The following is a 20,215-nucleotide window of genomic DNA, read 5'->3' as shown; positions in this document are numbered from 1 at the left end:
TCAGATATAAGCAACGAGCTTATACTCCAGGTACAAGATGCACAATAGTCAATATGAGTTAGAACATAGAAACTACAAATCTCAGTAAATTTGTTGTCCCAAAAAAAAAAAAAAGCCTTCATAAATTTGAAACACTAATCATCATTACTCATAGTATCCAAAACCTACAAAAAAGAAACTCTTAACAAACATTTTCCCCCTTTTTTTTTGCCCCTTTTCACTAGGAAACTAATTAAGATCTATATTTATCAATCTTCATTTAAAGTAACAATGTCATACCTAATGCTTGATCAGGCAAACTCTATCTAAATGATTAGTGCACAGAAAGTGCCAAAAAAATAAGTGTGATGCAAATCATTAAATTAAAAATATAGTCGTATCTGTTAAGTTGGACTACTTTTTTGGTTAATGCAATCAATCATTACAAGAAAGAATTTTAGTTTCAGACAAACTTCTTTATCAATTCAAAGCAAACAAGTAATGCCTTGAAAATGCTGCTGCACTTCTCTCTGTGCTTAACTGTATAAAAGCTTGGCAATCATTATTGTTTTTGGTAAACATTGAAAACATGGAATCTCATTTCTAGGAACTTTTTGTTTTTATTATTTCTTTTAGTACTTTTTCAGCTAATAATTAACAACACAATGACATTAACATGGAATCTTAGATTTGTTTCTTTTGTTTTAACTTTTAACTAATATTTGCTAGCTCCTCCTTATCCACAACAATACTTTTCTACAAGAAACACTTGCTAATGTTTAAATTTCTCCTATCAAAGTAAGTATTGAGATCCAATACCCGAGGATTGTAAGACTTGAGGTTGTATAGATGATGACCATGATAAAAAGCATTATTTTGGCTTCTAGATATCCCAATAAAGCAATTGTGCCTGAGGGAAACGCGGTGAATGTCACTAAGGCACCATTTGGATTGAAGGAAAGGGAGGGATACCAATAGAAAAGAAAGGAAAGGAGAGTAGAGCAAAGTAGTTTCCATCCACCTTATTTTGATTAAGTATCGAAGGAAAAGAAAGGGAATATTGAATTTTTATTTGAATTGAAGAAGGAAAAGAAAGGATCAAGTGTTAGTTTACTGGAAAAAATAGGGAAAAAAATGATCTTTCGAAAAGATTTAAATTATTGAAATTCATTTAGTTTCATTTTCCTCCGTTTCTACTCACTTTTGGGTGGAAACTATAACTCAACAAAACAACTAGAATCTTTCCCTTCCTTTCCCTCCTTATCCTTTCCTTTCTCTCCTCAAAAATCAATCAAAACAACAAAAACTAAATTCCTCCAATTCCTCTCCTCTCCTTACCCTCCCATTCCTTCAATCCAAACTATGCCTAAGATGTTAAACATACGGAGGAAGATGATTCTGACATGAGAAATAACTAAAATGATGCTAAATCACATCTACAATGGACTCAGATTAAGAACATTATGTTGATTAGTAGCGTAGCTCATTTTTTATTGTGTGTATCAATATTCACAAAAGTACGTGGACTTCACAGTATTTGGTAACTACCTAGCTTTTTATATGCTTTTCCTAGTAATCCACTGGAGATAGGTATCTTTCCACAGTACATTAGATCTAAGATCTGTAGCAAAATAAGCTATAGTATTAGTTATATGGTTTACTTTTCTAGTTACAAAGAAAAGGAGCATGACAGACCAGAGAGCCTAAAGTTTGGATTTCTTCTAACACACTTATGCAAGTGCAACATGATTTCGATCCTTGGTTCTGAGTCGATGCATGAAGCACCTCTTGTCAGCTTTAATCTCAACAATAAGGTTGGGAATGGGGCGGGGGATCCCTCCCGTTATCCCGCCCCATTGCCAAAAATTACCCTCGCCCCTGCCGCATCCCTCGCTCCGTCCCGTCCCACTTTTTCTGTGGGTGATAATTTGGGTTTTTTTTTAAAAAAATCTTTATTCAATAGATTAAAACTAAATTTAAAGAATAAAATAAAATACAAATTTGAAAAAAGTGAAAAAAGAAAAATAAAATAAGAAAAGTGTTGAAATAAAACATCAAGAAAATTAAGAAACTCAATTAGATTATATAAATAACACATGGGAATACTCATAAAGCGCATAACATGCTTGTGTCAAATACCAACTAGAAAATTTCTCTATAATATATTCAATTTATTTATATTACATTTAATAAATATATAATATATTATTACATTTAATTTATTAGATTATATAATATATTACATTTATTTATATTAACAATTGAAGTGGGTTTCATATTTTTGCTCAGCTGCCTATATCTCCATATTCCAATTGCATACATCCAACATTCCAATTGTTCATAGAGTATAAGCAAGTCCCATCAGAACTGCTTGATGAGTAGACCAAAATTTATCTTAATCAAGTTTATAAACCTGGCAACATATGGAGATGTTAACATCAATTGTGCCTTGATGACAATCTCCCACTAACTACAAGATTTTAATCGTCCAATCATCTTCAATTCGCACTTTTGGCTTCCGGATGGTCAGAAAAGAAGGGCTGTTTCCATGTCTAATTGTAAGTGGCCCCATTTCAATACCTACCTTCTGGTTTGCTGGTTCAATGAGTGCAGATTTTGGTGCAGGAGACAATCCTAGCAGAATGATCCTCTCCACAGTGCAGTCCGTGGAAAATTTGTTTCCGCCAGCACCAGAAGGGGCAGCATTTGAAGATGTAAGCTTTCCATTTGAAAACTTGAAGTGGCGATGGATGTAGGCACCGTTCTCGAATTCAAAGCTCTTGCCATCATCAATATAGAGCTCACCTTCTGCTTCCTTGGAGCTGTTGAGCGCGATAACCTAATTGCACACAAGATGCCTCTCTTTAGCAAAATCATTATATAAAAGATCCTGAGAATAGCTATTTATGAGGTGACAGACAACATTCCGTTAATGAAGTCGGTCAGAGTTTGCCAATATGAATGGAGTTCACATAATGATCAGCAACATTCAGATTCACATCTTTTAGTGAAAGAGCCTATAAATGATTTTTAGGAAAAAAACCTAAGTCATGGAAAAAGCCTCCTTCGTTTACATCCTTTGAGCTTTCTTCTGAATCCTATGGTTACAACCATCGGAAAACAGAGCAAAAAAAAATAATTCATTTTCAAGAAGTGGACAAGGTGTGCACACACTCCCCCACCTCCCCACATTTTCTCATTATTTTCCATATATTATAAAGGAAACTAAGTTGAATTCCAACTGTTGTTCCATATTAAACTATGACTAAATGACCCAGAAAGTAAGTGGAACAAGTGCATTTCGTGGAAGAATAACAGGGTCCTCAGAACACCCTTTGTAGGTAATGTGCCAATTCTAGCAATAACTCAATTTAACTGAAACCCCTGGAACCCAAAAACCTGACAGTGTTGAACAACAATAAAGTCATTTATATTAGAAAGTAGCAATCATGGAAAAGGGTGCCTATTCTGACCTGCATCCAGTTGTAATCTTCCATGGTCAATTAGATTCTGAGTCCTTATTTCCTATTTCCCTGTTATTATCTCAAGTAATTAAATTACCCAGAGCAAATTACACCATTTTTCTCAATAGTATCACATTCAAGAGATTTAACACATCACCACTACAAGTTGGTTTACACTGAAAACATCTCGTTGATCAGACGACCTTCCCGGTGTTCTAGCAACTTTCAAGTGAGAGCTTGCTTCAAAAGTCTTAACACTTAACAACTTGGATGAGTTAATTTTGATGAATCTTTGCAATTTTATCCTTCCATATCCACTTTTCCAGTTTATGAAAATTTGGACAAACTAAAACGAAGACAAGTGCACTGCACGTGCAATATGGCTAGTAACTTCAATTGATACATGGGCTGTGCTTATTACTAATTAGCATGTCAAAGTGAGAATAGCTGCGTATCATTCAAGTACATACCAGCGTATAAGGATCTGTGCCCATTTGTGTAGAGCTTCGGCGAAACCGATCCTTCCTTGGAATGATAGTTCCAGCCCTTTGAAATGCAGGAACACTATCTTCCAACGCCTCAAACTTGTGTCTCTTACCTCCCTTGTATGCAGCTCCACTCCTCAAGTCATACCAAGATTGTTCTCCAGGAAGATACACTGAAACGTGCTTAGCTCGCTGGTTGCAGTTTACATAGCTAGTTTAGTATATAATAAATCACAATATAAAAGACAATAGCTAGATGCATAAAATAACTTGGTTTATCTCCCTGTGGTATCACCTGAGTATAAACTCCTTGCACCAAAAGACTATTTCCGACCATGAAAGCCTCATCATTACTGAAAGTTTCTTCCTCAGCAGGAAATTCCATCCAAAGTGGACGTATAACTGGAGTACCAGTCATGTTTGCCTCCCTAAATAATGTATAAAAATAAGGAAGAAACATGTAGCGAGTATGTATTGCCTCCCTTATCAACTCTGTATTTCTTTCTCTGTAACAAATAACAGAAGTGAACATATGAGATCAGTTATAAAGTTATGACAATATAAGAGATGATAAAACTTTCTACATGCTACTACCAAGTCCATTGAAGAAGTGACTTCCCTTTCCTGACCTTCTAGTAATCATAAGATTAAAGTAAGAAATGTTGAGGTCACAAGGCATAATTTGTACTTTTAAAAAACCAAACAAAATTGGTCTCTTGAGTTTTTTGAACTTCTAAAATTTGCAAAGATCAAATTTAGAATCATCATCAGTTAAGTTGATAATCTATGTAAAATGTCAGAAATTTTCATCACCACATTGCATCTTTGAGAAATTGCTGATAATCAAGGACCACAGGACCATAAGTAGGGCTTCTCCACCTTATTCCTATGGATATACTTACCAAAAACATGGTTGAGATATATTCTTGTGAAAGGAGGGAACAGTTTTATCTTAAAACACAAGTGAAGATGTGATTCCTACTTAAATTTGCTCCTTAATTGAGTTCTAACCAAAGTCAGCAGTACAAGTTTACGTCTAGGTCCTATGGAGGAAGGACAACAAATTAAATGTTGGGCAACAAATTTTTAAAATATTCAAAGTGAATGAACAATTCTTGCATTGCATATAATATCACCCAACAGAAGAGAAGAAATTCACTGTTAATGACTTCTGGCTGCTCTAGCTCTTCAATGATTAAAAGGTTTAACCTTCATAATCAGCTTCAGAGTTTTTATTAAATGAAAAAGTAGATAGTTGTATATGCAGAGCTTTTCATTTCATTTGGACATGATTTACCAAACCCATAAGAATGTACAGGTTTTGCGTATTTTGTCCACATATATAAAAGATCCATAAATAATGTATTTCTATGTCCCACCAATATAAATGAACATGAAAAAAATCACAGGATAATCAAACTTCTGAGATCTATCCACAAGCTTACTTCTAAATTAGTACTTTAAGATTTTTCTACAAGATTATAAGTTTGATGAGTAGCAATAATTTAATCTGGGATAATCAAATTGCCTCTCAGGAAGCAAAAGTTCACAAAGCACTTGTGCATCCCTTGATACCAATTTACTCGAGTTAAGAGAGTTAGATAAGACTGAAACTGGATGGCTGTGCATATGGTTGTTTAGAAGACCTTCGAACGAGTTAGTTGTGGCTGCCGCTATTCTTGCTCAAGGGATTCATTTACACTTGGAACCTAGGTAGTGAGGAAGAGGGAGGGAGGGAGAAGGGGAAAGAGGGAGGAGGAGAGGGAGGGAGTGAGGGAAGAAAAGGAGAAAAAACCGGCATCAGTGTCAGTCGGGGCAGGAAGGGGCGGCAGCTGCAGAGGAAGTAGAAATGATTGAAGAAGGTGGTGGTAGGAGAGAGAAATGGGTGTGTGCTTTTTAATATTTTGGGTGTGTATACTAAAAACTTGGAGTGTTTTTAGAGGGTTTAAAAAACAGGGCCAAAAACAAGGCATCCAAACAGGTCATATTGTATCTCTTGATGCCTATATAGCTACATTGTCTACCTATCAGAATAAGATATTTGAATATGAACAAACAAGGAGTTAAAGCCTGAGAATCCAGCAACAAACTGACATAGTCTGGCCAGCACGTGCGATCGATTGAGTTCAACATCAACCTCAATGTATGGTGACTAGACTCGCCAAAGTTGACATGCTACAGATGCAAGACACCCTTCAACTTCCTTCAACCCAGCACTTCTTTTTAACACTTCTTTTGTGCTAAAAACGGAAATCTATTGTAGCCATTCATGTAATATGACTCTATGACAAGAAAATTTGATTCTTTTTTTTTTTTGGGGGTGAAATATAGAAAACTCATAAAACCCCCCTATGGAATGTTGACAGTAATCATTGAAATTGACGGAGAGTGAACTACACACACTTAACAAGTGAGCACAAAAGGTATGTAGGAGAATTTAGTAAATTTTCTTTTCTTTTATTTTCCTTTTCACTTTTCTTTCCTTTTTGTTTTTGTTTTCCTTTTCTCCTTTTCTTTCCCTTTTTTTCATCTTCCTGATTGAAGGATCAAAACAAACAACAATATCAGTGGAGCACTGCCAGCTATTGCCGGTGCAACTACTGCCAAATACCACCTTTAAGTCTTGAAGCATTTACCTCTATTGCTGAATTGGATAATTGCCCAAGTTCTTTTCTTTTCTTTTTTATCAACTATAATTGCCCAAGCATTGAAAAACAATGCTTAACTTCACCAGAAGCAATTCAGCTCAACCACCGCCACATCATCCTACTGCTGCTGCTGCCCCCACAATCACCCTTCTCGATCACTCTATAACTCAACCCACCCCAGATCTACAAACCTAGACCCAAAGACAACATGGAAGTCTTAGCTATAGCAGAAATATTAGAGAATAAGAAGATCCCAGTTGCAAATAATGTAGGGAGTCTTTAATCTATACTCGAGGGTGGGTTTCATGTGGTTAGTCATTCTGGCATTTTCCATTGCCTGTGTGGATAGGGAGGGGTCCTTTAATTGGCGATGAGGGGCAGTGGGCATGGAATGACGGGTAGAAAAAGAAGAAAAAAAAAAGAAAAAAGGAAACCAAAAAAAGAACAAGAAAGGACAAAAAAGGAGTTTTAAATTAGCAAGTAAAATTAACAAAAGCGTAATAAAGATATGTCAGACTATTCTGTTAAGCTAGATGGTTTCCATCCAGTTTCCACATTAGTCCAAAGCACAAAGAGGTCTTTTGGGTGTTTAGAAACAATAAGGGGGTTTTATGACCTTTGACCAAACTACTGGGCGGTTTTCTATATTTTACCCTAGCTTTTTCCCCCCCTTTAATGATAACCTGAACTGATTGTTTTATTACATATTATGCATCTTTTCAAACAGCAGAAAACTAACTTCAAAGTTTCATGGTTTTGGCCATTCTTCTCATTAGCTAACTCCTGGAAGATTCTTTTCGCTTTATTGCCATCTCCATCCATGTATAGGTATAATGAATCACATTAACTATAAGAAAACTTTCTAATAGATGATTTAATAAAAATTATAAGAACAACATAGATTGTTCCTATTTGTTTGCTGCAGGCAACTTAGCAAGCATTCTATAAATATTGTAGATGTTTTGAATCTTACACCTACTGCCTAGTCCCAACACGAAAGTAAAATAGGTTAAGTATAGTCTTAAGTAACATCATTTTAGGTGAGAAACAAAGATAGCAACAAGTACTAAAAAATCCTAAAGCACAAAAAGCAGCTATTTTTTGTGCACGTCACTTTTTTTTTCCTGCCTTGTTCTTTGGGTAAAAGAGTGGGGAGGGGGTCAAATTAGAAAAAGAAAATTTACAATTTCAATCTTAAAGCATGAAAAAAAAACACATACATAGAAAACACAGATGATGATAGCATTAGGCAAATTTTTCTTGTATCTACCAATTTGGATAAGAAGACGTCATACCCAAACAACCAAGGTTCTCTTCTTTTGGTGTCTTGATGCGCATGTGCCCTGAAGAATGGATAGTAAGCACCCAGTTGATACCAACGCACCAACAAGTCAGGCTCAGGATTGCCAAAAAATCCACCAACATCGGCACCTGCAAAGTACATCTAGCATCACTAACAAAAGAAAGGTCAACTACTGAATGGTAAAAAAAGCAAAAGCAATTTACTAACCGCTGAATGATATTCCTGTAAGACCAAGGGTTAATAACATTGGAACTGAAACCCTTAGGTGTTCCCATTCAGCTGTATTATCTCCTGTCCATACTGCTCCATATCTTTGAGTTCCAGGGAAAAAGGCTCTCGACAAGACAAAAGGCCTATCTTTTCCATTTCCTCGCTTAACAAGGCCATTAGATGTAGCCATGTGAAAGTAATAACCGTAGACATTATGTAACTCTCTGTGTTCAATGCCTCCAAAATGCAAAGCATCCCTGGGCATTGTGAGCTGGGTTCATGCAAAATATAACTAAAAAATCAAATTATGATTATGACTGCATTAGTATTGCTAAGTAAAAGATGATATGTGACAAAGATATTCATGAACTTCAGTAGCATACTCTTCTATAATCAAGTAGATGTAAAAACAGATCATAGCCGCATCATAACACTTATATAAGATACTTCCTGCTCATCCAATCAGCATCTCAATTAATCTGCAAATATCATATTATTGTTGCTAGCATTTTTAATTACACATTGAAAAATCACAGAAGATGGAACAACATAAGAAGAAAAGGCTGACAACTGGAAATAAGAAAGAGATTCATCATTCACAAAGCTGCAACCCAAGGCAAAAATGAGGTTACATGAATAATCTCGAGCTTTACAAGGTCAAAAAAGATGACCTCCATGAAATTTGTGCGACAAAAGTTTACTTTCAGCTAAATTGACCCTTTTCAACGAAACATGCAATCATATATAGTATAAAAAACAAAATAGATGCCCGAAAAGGAAGTTCCTGTATAAGCAATAAAAACTATCTGCTTAAGAAAATCTCAAATCAGCCAAAAGAGATCAAGTTATGTTGTCTAAATGAGGATGGGTGATGCGGTAACAGAAATTAGGAGAATGCACTTCTAGAGTGTCCACCAAGAGTTTACTCCAAAGTTTATCAATTCTACTGGAAATGTTCTACTGTTTCCCTTAATAACTAGCCTCTGTTGACTATTTTCTGGAGGATTCCTAATCCTAGAATTAACAGAATTTCTGTATCCTTAGGCTCAAACCCTATTCCAGCTTCAAAATGATTATTTTGGTGTATATTAGTCCTACATATCACACTATCAAGTGGGTCAAGTCTTAATAAGGTATTCTAGCATCAAAAAAAAGGAATTTGTCAGCAAATTTAGGAAATACAGTACTATATTTTCTCTGATTGGTGGACTGTGATGCTCTCTAACCAGATTGAGTGTGCTCCAAAACTCCTTCAATGTTAGACTTTTTCTATCTCCCTGTCTCCACGTTGTCTTTCTATTTGCTTGAATTTCCAACATGCTGGAAGTAAATTATAATTCATTACAAACCCAAGAATGACTGCTCTTGTCCCCTCATGAACCCCACATTATCCATATAGAGTTCAGCCTTCAAGTTGTACAAGTCATATTATGGGTGACCAGGAAATATAGAACAAAATCCCCTTTGTAATGGTTGTAGGTTATTTGAACTAACAGTAGGACAAGTGACATGCTATGTCCACATTTTAAAAAAATAGAGAAAATCACTTGCCACTGCAACTTAATCAGCTTGACAAATTGATAAAATCTAAGATTCCATGAAGACTAATTGGCTGAGACCTCAGAAAGGGCAATCAAATCAATTTGATTTTATAGACAAGCTCAGGTCATCCGAAGCCAAAGAAGAGAATGACTCTCCAAACTTCCTCACTCCCAAACCACCCTAACTCCCACATATTCCCTTCAACTAAAACCATCTTTCTGTACGATTATCTAAATTATAAAGTAATTTGACCAAAATTTTGTACAGAGATAATTTTGATAAATACATTTTTAGTTAACTGCACACACATTAGGGTGTGTCATAAGCACAAGTAAAGAGTTATCTCCTCGTGTAATGTCAATGTCAGAGTCAAGCAGGCATTCCGGGACTCTATCCCGTTGCAGCGGATGTAAGAATAGACTCAGCAATAGTTTGTCCAACTGAATTAGTGATTCGCATTTAACATTTGATATAGCGGGACACAAGAATACTCGAGGGGGCGCACTCAATATTTATCAGAATATATATGAATATTGACCTAAAGGACATAGAATTAAATGCTGAAAGACTGGCAGAATATGAACCATTTGCCTATCAAAACCAATAAGGAGTAAGAACAATTTACCTCTGGACCATTAAATACAGAAGGCTCATTCATGTCATTCCATACGTACAAGGATGGAGTCGAACCAACGTAATTACCATAGGAAAATTTATCAGCCCACCAGGACCTAATATGTGGATTGACCATGTCAGTATAAGATGAGGACCCAGACCAGCACCACCCATCAAAATCCCTGTTACTTGCATCCTTGATGTAATAACCATTATCTGAAGCCTCCTTGTGTATGTAATAGTTATCATCCCGCTTAATATGAGGATCCACAATAGTAACCATATGCCTACCCTTTGCAGCCAACTTGTTCTGCATCTCTTCTGGGTTAGGAAATAAGACCTTGTCCCAAGTAAAATACCTCCTCCCATCTGTATGATCGATATCAAGCCACAATACATCATATGGGATATCATGCTCATCAAACTTCGAGTCAACATCAAAAACATCTTCCTCATCTCTGTAATTCCACCTGCATTGGTGATATGCAGTTGAAAACAACTGTGGCATTGCTGGTCTTCCTGTCACAGAAGTGTACTGCCTGATCACATCTTTTGGCCCAGGACCAACAAAAAAGAATGCATCCACCACACCAGCCTCACTCATCCACAATGTATCAATCCTCTTCTCATCCACTGGCATCATTATCTTATCCTGACCAGCATTCCACCCCGTACCAAAAACATCAATCTGCATTTCAGCAGCATTCAACCAGAAAAACCCAGAACTCCCCCTCGCCTTTCCGTGAGAAATCATGAAGGGAATGGAACCATACAGGCCAAAGGGTGATTCATCAATATACTCAAACACATCAAGATTGAAAAGCCGGTAAGGCTCAGAAAAACCATCCTCCACACCAGGACCACTAGTAGGCTTCAAAGCCAAACTTGTAGCATGCTCAGGAATCCCAGAAACAATATCAGCCCCGAAAAACGATACATCAAAACTTATGGATTGCGGACCATATGGCGTCGTGTCAGTATGCGATCTAAACCTCTCTTCCCAATCGTCCCCTTCTTTTTTCTCCCTCAGTTGCTCAAAATCAAACAGCCCATTTGAGTTTATAGACAAAACCCTCTTTCCATTCCCTCTCTCCCTCACAAAAACCTCAAATGGATCATGCCTAAGCACACCTTCATAATCACCATCTAAATATACAACTGATGAAAAACCCAAATCATTATCAATTTTCTCCTCACTAAGCCACTGTAAATACAACTTCTTGCTCAAAAATTCATCAAGAATCACATCAGGGACCTCAAATCTTTTCTTGGGCGGGTTCAAAGATTGTTCTTCATCAATTTTCAGCCTCAAAATACCATCTTGATAAACTGAAACAGTAAGGAGTAAAGGCTTACTATCTACCTCAACTGGAGCATCTTGTGACTCATTATTTTCTTGGGTTTTCGGAATGAGCTTGGCTATGAGGTCACCGTCGTCGGAAATTGAGACCTCGGTGGCGATCAGATTGCACGCGCCGGGCTTCCGTGAACGAGCGCGTTTGCAGAAAGGTGTCTGGTTGCAGTTTCTGAACTCATCTTTTTTCCAAGAAAAGACTGAAGGGCTGATCAAAAGGAGAAGAAATAAAATATGAAAGATTAAATTAGGGGATTTTTTCATTATTTTCCTGGTGGGTTTCAGGGATCGAATTCAGCTGGGCTTGGTTTCATTGAAATGTGTATTGAAGGTGTAAAAAGAGAGAGGAATGTCTGTTGTGTGTGAAAGACAGAAAACAGAGTGCGAGACTGGTTGACTGTAATGCAGTGCAGAAGTCAACCAGAAGAAAGAGTAAAGTCAAAAAAAAAAAATTAGTGATTGGGCCATTTGGCCTTCTTTTTGCAAGTGTCCAATCACTGCAATGCTTCCTTCTTTTGCATTTTTTTTGTGGGTTTTTTTTTATGTATAATCAGAAAAAAAATTATTTTAACCATTTTGACTACACCATGGAGTCCAACAAGCTTTTCACCTAGTAGACTATAAGTTAATACCTCGTTTGGACTGTGTTTTTTTTCAAATAAATTTTTACGTTTTTCTGAACATATTTTTCAATTATTTCTTTTATCTCATATATATTAAATCATTATAGTATATATATATATATATATGTATATATATTTACAAAAACTTCTAACTATAGCAATCCAAATAGGTGTCAAAAAGCATACTATAATCACGTGTCAAAAATGTGGTTAATTTGATTCATATTGAACTATTCTGTAATTAAACTTACACTTTATATGTACATATACCTTTGTTAACTGCAATAGTCTTTTCTTTTACCTCTTATAAGTCTCTCGACATTCTTGCTGTTCGAGCTCTTTTTGTTTCTCAATCAGGAAAGCATACTTTTGCCTTTTTTTTTATCACATTGCTCCTCCAACTTCTTAGCTTTTGTTTAATGTAGCAATTTTAGACCATGATAACCAAAGATCCTAACCATTTACTTGAGAATAAAATTATTTTCATAACAAAAGCCTAAATAACAATGGCAGTATTTACTAAAATAATCCATACTTGGTTTCTTAGAAAGTGAAATGATAGAGATAAAGAAGCAACTAGCATCAAAAGGATATAGAACTTGGGGAACCCTTAAACTATTACCGTTGTCAACTTTTGATCCCTCATCTAATTTTTGTTTCCGATTGATCTTTGAACAATTAAAAATCCATACTTTAAAGACTTTCGATGACTTTATACATGAATCTAGCCGGATTTAAAGTGCATTTTTGTCCATTCGTGTTTGAAGCATTGGGACCAGCAACTTAAACCCTAAGAACAGGTTAAAAAAGCAATTCTTCAATTTTCTAAACAAACCATTAGAGTTTCTTTGCAAATCCTTCGAAAATTCAAGTTTTACCCATAGGAAAAATCCATTTCTTTGTGAAATTTCATCTAGAGTATAAGTATGGTTGGATAATCGTTCAATTACAACTATTGAAGGTTGTGTAGGAAAAAATCTCTGGTGAAAGCTACGAATCAATAGAGAAATAGATTGGATAATCAGGAGAAGGGATGCATATTTTGCTCCATATCCTGTATACGGTAATATGTCTCTCAATTTGTAAGCTTATATCGTTGAGGTTTATGTGTGTAATTGTTGTATTATTATTGAAAGATTTAGGGGCTGTTAAAGAAATGGATGCTGGTTGATAGGGGTTTAGATAAAGTGGAGCTTAATTAAATTAATTGGGTGGAAACACTCTTTGAGAGTTTTGTCTTGTTGGTAGGTTGCATGGGGTCCTACTATATCTATGGTCCATTTTTAGTGTACTAAAAATAGTAAATTAATGAAATTTTTGGTATAGAGTTTGACAAAAAAAATAGTTGATGTTGCATGGGTAGTTGTTTATTTAGCAATTTTGCTACTTATTTTGACTACTCAATGAATATAGTGAATTTTTCTTTAATTTGATACATGATTGTGTAGAACATGGCAGTGAATATTTTACTATTAGATTGCACCATGGGAGTAGGTTTAATGGTTCGAATTTCACATTTTATACTGGTGGTGAAGTTGATCATGTAGATTTATGAGATGCTGATAGGATGTCAATATTTGAGATTAATGAAATATTAAAAAAACTAGGGTACGGGGAAAAGAACCCCGTGTTGTACTATTACCTTGAGCCTACAAGTGTTCTACTAGATGGATTGTGACAATTGCAAACTGAACAACATGTGAACCAGTTCTGTAGTTGGGTACAAGAATATAAGGTGATGAAAGTTATTGTGACCATAAGACCATTGAAGAGGTATTGGAAATGCAACTGAATGAGCCTCCAGAGACATGTGACACCACATAAATCTGGTGTTCTGATGGAAGAAATAGATGATGAGAGCAGAGTAATAGAAGAACCTTGTGCTAGTATGGTGTTAACAAAGAAGCTTTTTAATACTGAAACTCAAAACCAAAAAAAGAGTAGCGCAAGTGTAAGTGAAATTTAACAGAAAAATAGGAGCAGAATGACATGTTTAAACAAAAGATGCCAACTTCACTGGTTGAAATTGAAGGTGACAAACAAAAGATAACAACTGAAATAGTGAGAGGGGTAGGTATTAGTAGGGGTTTAGAGGCTTTTGATGCTGATGAAATGAGCAGCAGCTTAGATGATGAGCAATTCAGTGCCGATGATAGTTTTTGCAGAGATGACCAAATGTTTTAGGATGTAGGTAGTATAGATGAAGCCGAAAATGGCCAGCAATTTGTGGGAAACCAGCAGCAAGATACTGCAGTGGAAAATGAAGTTAGAACTTTTGACATTCCTACTCAACAATCACAGAAGAAAGGCAGAAGAAATAGAGCAAAACAACATGCAACTTTTGGTTCAAAAACTACAGAAGTTGGAGCTGCATTTGTTGGGGACAAACTAAATGATCAACCAGATAGTGGTGAAGAATCATCTGAGGAAAGGGGAGGACATATCCCCAAATTCATTGACTTTATCCCTGATAGAGACATGAAGAATCCAAAGTTCTTTAAAGGACAAAGGTTTGTTGATAGCAGAGAGTTTAAAGAAGCTCTTAAAAACTATGCCATTGTTAATGGTGAACCTGTGAAGTCCTACATAAATGAGAGAAAGAGACTTAGAGCAAAATGTAAGCCCCCTGTTAGTGGTTTGTTTTTGACTTAATAATAAACTGTCTAGGCACAAGCGACTTGGTGGTGAAGTCAATCTAAGATAAGCATGAAAATTTTGCCCATGCTTGGAAGAATAGAGCTGTTACCTCAAAGTGGTTGGCAAATAGATATGAAGAGAGGTATAGATCTAACCTACAATTGCTTGTGAAAGAGCTAATACAAACTGTTGATGAAGAATACAAGTCAAAAATCACTAGAGCAGTGGCATACAAAGCAAGAGCACTAGCTGTTGACGCTGTGAAGGGTTCAGTTAAATCTCAGTACAAACTCCTAGGTAGGCACTCTGAGGAGTGGCAGATATGGAAAGTAAGGAATAGAAGGATATTCTTAGGGGACAAGATGGAGGCAGGGGTTGCATTACAAAAAGCACATAGAATGGACAGAATTTATAGAGGCACAGAACAGTGGAGAAGGAAGGTACATTCAAAAAACAAGGCAAGCACCTAGTACTGCAATTTGGACACCACCATATAGAGATGCAATAAAGATCAATACAGATGCGGCCTTCTAAAAAGGAATGAACATAACTGGATTGGGAGCCGTGGCAAGGAACTGGACAGGAAAAATTTCAAAAGTTGAGACAAGAGCGGAGGTGAAAACCAGTGAACCACTGGTGGAAGAAACTGCTGCGGTAAAAATGGAGATGATGATGACCCCGAAACGCACACTAGAAGATAGTGGAGATCCAATCTGATTGCAAAGCTGTACTGGACATGATCAAGGAGGATAGTAATAAGAAGTCCAGGATAGCAGTTATACTGGAAGACATTGAGAAAATGAGAAGTTTGTTTGAGAAATATACCTTCTGTTTTGTTAGTAGAGTAGGAAATAAATGTACACATAAGTTAGCAAAAGTTGCAGTTAAGCCTGTTAGAAATGTTAGTTGGGAAGGAAACTTTCCCATGTGGCTCCATAAGAGTGTACAAACTGATCATTCAGGTAGTTACCTTCTTGTAACTGATATTGTATTATCAAGCTAGTAATGAAATATAATTGCTTTTGACAAAAAAAAAAAAAAATTAACCACCAAGCATGCATGGCTCATCCCCAAACATATGGGAGTAGAACAACAATAGTAAAACTACATATATATCGAAAGCCGGAAAGAACCTAATAGAAAAAACTGTGACAAAGGTATTAGTAAAACTACACGTATTTGGGAAAGAAAATAGAACAGGTTAATAAATGTATTAGTGTAAACCAAGAGACAAAATAATAATTGCTGATTTAAATTCTTCTTCTTATGCAATGGCAGTGTATTGAAATCGTCATGATAAATAGTCAGTAATAACTGCTAATTTAATTCCTGTGATGACCCTACAGTGTCTAAATGAATCGAAGAACATCTAAGTAATTATAGCAAAATTAAAGTTAGCACAACTTGTACCTAGAGCTGTTAATCGAACTGGGTAGCTCGAGAGCCGAGCTTGACCCGGCTCGATAAGAGCTCGGCTCGGCTCGTTTACAGAGAGAAACGATCCGAGCTCGAGCTCTAATCAGTACTCGTTTTATAAACGATGCTCGGCTCGTTGAAGCTCGATAGGCTTGAAGAGCAAGGGTATTATTGTCATTTCATTGTGTATGTGGTATTATAATCTAAGTCATTCTCCCGTAGCCCTAAATTTTCTTTTCTCTTTTGGTCTTACCTTTTCCAATTCCACAACCGCAGCCGCACGCCCGCACCCTCTATTCTCACCACCGTCACCGATTCACCATTCTCCAATTCATCCATCATCTCACCTCTATCAGGACCATCATCTATCCGTCCACTATCTCACCGCCAGTCGCCATCCCTAATTTTTTCTTTCCTTTTTCGGTCTTTCCTTTCCTCCTTCCACAATCGCAGCCGCACCCTCCATTCTCACCACCGTCACCGGCTCACCAATCCATTCATCTCACCTCCATCACCATTATCTTCTTGTTCACATCAAGGTTGAGTCCCCCAACAGAAACCAACTCACCGTAAGGCAGTTGACTGCTCAGTCCGACCAATTTTTTGCTCAGTCCCAACAGAAACCATCTCACCGCCATTATTGAATCCTCTTCTCGTGAATCCGTGGTAACCATTTCTTCTCAATTTTTGCAATTTATTTTGGTTTTTAGAGGCTGTGTGGGTTTCCTTAGAATATTTTTTTGATTTTTGCAATTTATTAGTAGATACTGCATTTGTTGGCCATTTGGGTAATTTCCTTAGAATCTTTTACTCGACTTTTGTTCTAGAGTTTCATCCAACATATGAAAGCCCACCATGTGCATTTTTGATGCTGAAGATGTACAAATTAAGCTGTTTTAAATCTCTTCAGGTTTAATTTAGGCCCTAATCTTTCTTTCTTTCCTTTTTTTTGTGCTAATTCCCTTTTTCTTTCCTGTGTTGCGTCACATTATGCTGAATATTGCAATGTAGACTTGAATGAGTATTGGGTGAATGAATATTGCAAAAATGGTCATCATGTGTTTAATGAAGTTGCAAATTACTACTAGTTGCTAGTCCTTTTGTTTTGTAACTGAAAAACTGACATGGGAAAAGCAAAAGCTTGATTAACCAGTTTAATCTTAGCTTAGTAGGCTAAATGGAAACTAACAACTTTTGATAGACTGGGTCGAAACTGTGTATTGTTGTTTCCCAACTTGGCTTTATAAAAAGAGCAAATCAAGAGTCGTTTAAATGCTGGAAGTTGGAAGTGCATATTTTGTTTCTTTCTTATAGAACTTTATTTACATTTTTGGTCCTATTCCTATAGCACTTAACTTAGGATATAACATTTTAATCATAGGTTAGGTTCTGATATTCTAGCAATACTAGTTATACTTTTGGGTTCTACGCTAAAATAATGGTCACTTATGGTGTCGGTTGGGAATAAAGTTAGCCTGCTACATCCATTTATTGAAACCAGTCAATGTAAAATAGAATTTTGATACTCAATGACAATAATTATTTGGAGATGCTGATCAGTCAGCTAAGTCCCACCCAAACAAAATCTGTTATCTAACATGAACGATGGCTTATTGGTTATTACCATGTGACTGAATACCTCATTTCTTAATGCCACAGAGATGCTAGTCATCAGATTCACAACTATAAGCATAGGCTATTCCCAAAAATCTTGATGACTAATAATAGGATGAACATTTCGAATCCAAATTCAGCTAAGGATTGGTTGGATCTGACAGGTTGGATAACTGTTAAACCAAGTTTCTTCTGGTACATGGTTTTAATCATATCATATGCTGGTCTGTCATAAGACATACTCCCTTCCCTGCATTATGAATGACAGTATTTGAGTTGCCTCAATGCTTTAGAAAGTTGAGAATATAACTACTGTAAAACAAAATCTAGATAACATTTGGGGCAGGCATTACTGCATTTTTTGCCTTATTACACAGTACTAGTTATTGATCTAGAGTATGATGTATAAACTCTCGAAACTAGCTTCCAGATAAGGAAACTGTTAAATAGTTCATGACATCTCAAAATAGGAAACTTGGCTTGAAGTAGGCATTATTTCTTGGAATCTGTTTTATTACTTTTGTACCTTATTTCTTAGAAATGTTATTCTAAATTTCTATTTTGGCTAATCAGAATCTGTATTGGTTATTAAATGTGTTTTGATTAAGGAATGTACAGCTCTTCATTCAACTCATTTCAAGGTTCATCATCAAATCCTGTGATGGAGCAAAATAATAAAGACTTGGAACAATTGAACTACAATAAAGAAAGAGCTGATAAGATGAGTGAAGAAGAGATAGAAATGATAGAAGATGATGGCAATGAAGGAGGACAACAAGTAGATAGAGATGGAGGAGTTGGTCCTTTTGAGAAAAAACAAAGGAAGAAGAAATCCAACATATGGGATGAAATGAGTGAAGTAGTGCTAGATAATGGGACGGTCAAAGTGAAGTGCAACCATTGCAAGGAACTTTTTGCCAAGAGTGCAACCGGAACCACATCCCAGCACAAGAGACACTTGAATTCTTGCCTACAAAGAAAGATGGCCATTGGGGAGCAAAGCAAATAAAAGCAACAAGTGCTGTCATTCACCGAAGGCCCAAGTGATGGTATCACTTCCATTACAAATTTCTCGTATGATCATGCCAAGGTAAGAGAGCTTGCATCACACATGATTCTTGCGCATGAGTACCCTTTTTCTATGATGGAGCATGTGATTTTCAACATATTCATGAAAGCGATTTCTCCATTTTATAAAAAGATTAATCGGCAGACTGTTAAGGAAGATTGTATTAGTACTTACACAATTGAAAAAAGGAAGTTGAAATCATCGTTGAAAGGTGCTGGTAGGATTAGTATTACCACAAATTTGTGAAAATCTGATCAAAAAATTCAATATATGATTGTGTCTGGTCACTTTATTGATTCTGATTGGGTGCTATAAAAACGTGTGTTGAATTTTTGCAATGTTCCTCCTCCCCATACTGGAGTTATTATAGCTGATACTCTTAGTAAGTGTTTTATTGATTGGGGGATTGAGAATAAGGTTTCTAGCATAACTGTTAATGCTTCATACAATGATGTGTACATTAGGAGACTTAGAGAGGATTTTGCTCTAAGAAAGAGATTAAGTATTGGAGGAAAATTTTTTTATGTTAGATGTTGTGCACATATACTTAATTTCTTAGTGCAAGATGATCATTGTCAACTTGGTGGTGTGATTGATGTTGTTAGAGAAGGGATAAAGTACTTGAACAATTCTGAATATAGGCTTCTTGAATTTCCCAAAATTAAAAAACAGCTTCAGTTGCCCTCTAGAAAGCTACTTTTGGACTGTCCAACAAGATGGAATAACACCTATTTGATGTTAGCTTCGGGTTTAGAGTTCAAGAATATCTTTCCAAGATATGCAGACATTGACCCCGGATTTCACTATGTTCCTACTGATTTTGAGTGGATGAAAGTGGAAGAAGTGTGCAAATTTCTAGGAATATTTCATGAAATCACTGACATGATTTTCGGGTCCGAGTATCCAACAGCTAACATTTTTCTTGTGGAGCTCTATAGGATTAAAGAGCTTTTAAATGAAAAAGCTCTTGATCTTTTTTACCATATTCGGGTTATGGCTGGAAGTATGTCTGCTAAATTTGATAAATATTGGGGGGAAAGTAATGTGCTGCTATCTTTGGGTGCAATTTTGGATCCGAGATACAAAATGTTTCTTATTAATCATGCTTTTCCGGTGATTTATGGTGAGGATGCAGCTCCTAGATTCGTGGCTGAGATTAGAGACATTCTTTATGAGCTTTACAATGAATATGTTGATTGTCACATTGTTTTCCATTCTGAACAACAACAGAGGCAGGTTGTAAAAATGAAACAAAA

At 36.2% G+C, this 20,215-nt stretch overlaps 1 protein-coding gene and 1 long non-coding RNA gene across 2 annotated transcripts; one reads left to right on the top strand and one right to left on the bottom strand.

Moving 5' to 3' along the window:
* Positions 1–2,246: 2,246 nt before the first annotated feature.
* Positions 2,247–11,980, bottom strand: LOC113719148 (probable glucan 1,3-alpha-glucosidase). The gene is made up of 6 exons (XM_027244237.2): positions 10,257–11,980; positions 8,087–8,360; positions 7,872–8,007; positions 4,224–4,434; positions 3,914–4,120; positions 2,247–2,818 (listed from the first exon to the last, which is right to left on the bottom strand). Exons 1-6 carry the CDS (start codon positions 11,862–11,864, stop codon positions 2,450–2,452), a joined length of 2,805 nt encoding a protein of 934 aa, XP_027100038.1. The 5' UTR covers positions 11,865–11,980; the 3' UTR covers positions 2,247–2,449.
* Positions 11,981–16,520: 4,540 nt separating this feature from the next.
* Positions 16,521–20,215, top strand: LOC140021753 (uncharacterized). The gene is made up of 2 exons (XR_011825725.1): positions 16,521–16,942; positions 18,499–20,215. It is a non-coding gene; the product is annotated as an uncharacterized lncRNA (long non-coding RNA).

This window comes from Coffea arabica, chromosome 11e (genome assembly GCF_036785885.1).
Source record: "Coffea arabica cultivar ET-39 chromosome 11e, Coffea Arabica ET-39 HiFi, whole genome shotgun sequence".
Classification (NCBI taxonomy): Eukaryota; Viridiplantae; Streptophyta; class Magnoliopsida; order Gentianales; family Rubiaceae; genus Coffea; species Coffea arabica.
This window is presented reverse-complemented; position numbering and strand designations above follow the sequence as displayed.

Coding starts and splice junctions, on each gene's coding strand:
- LOC113719148 (XM_027244237.2), bottom strand. CDS start 11,864: ATGAAAAAATCCCCTAATTTAATCTTTCATATTTTATTTCTTCTCCTT. Junction 4,435..7,871: donor AGAGAACCTTGGTTGTTTGG/GTATGACGTCTT, acceptor TATTTGTTACAG/AGAAAGAAATACAGAGTTGA. Junction 4,121..4,223: donor TGCAAGGAGTTTATACTCAG/GTGATACCACAG, acceptor AACTGCAACCAG/CGAGCTAAGCACGTTTCAGT.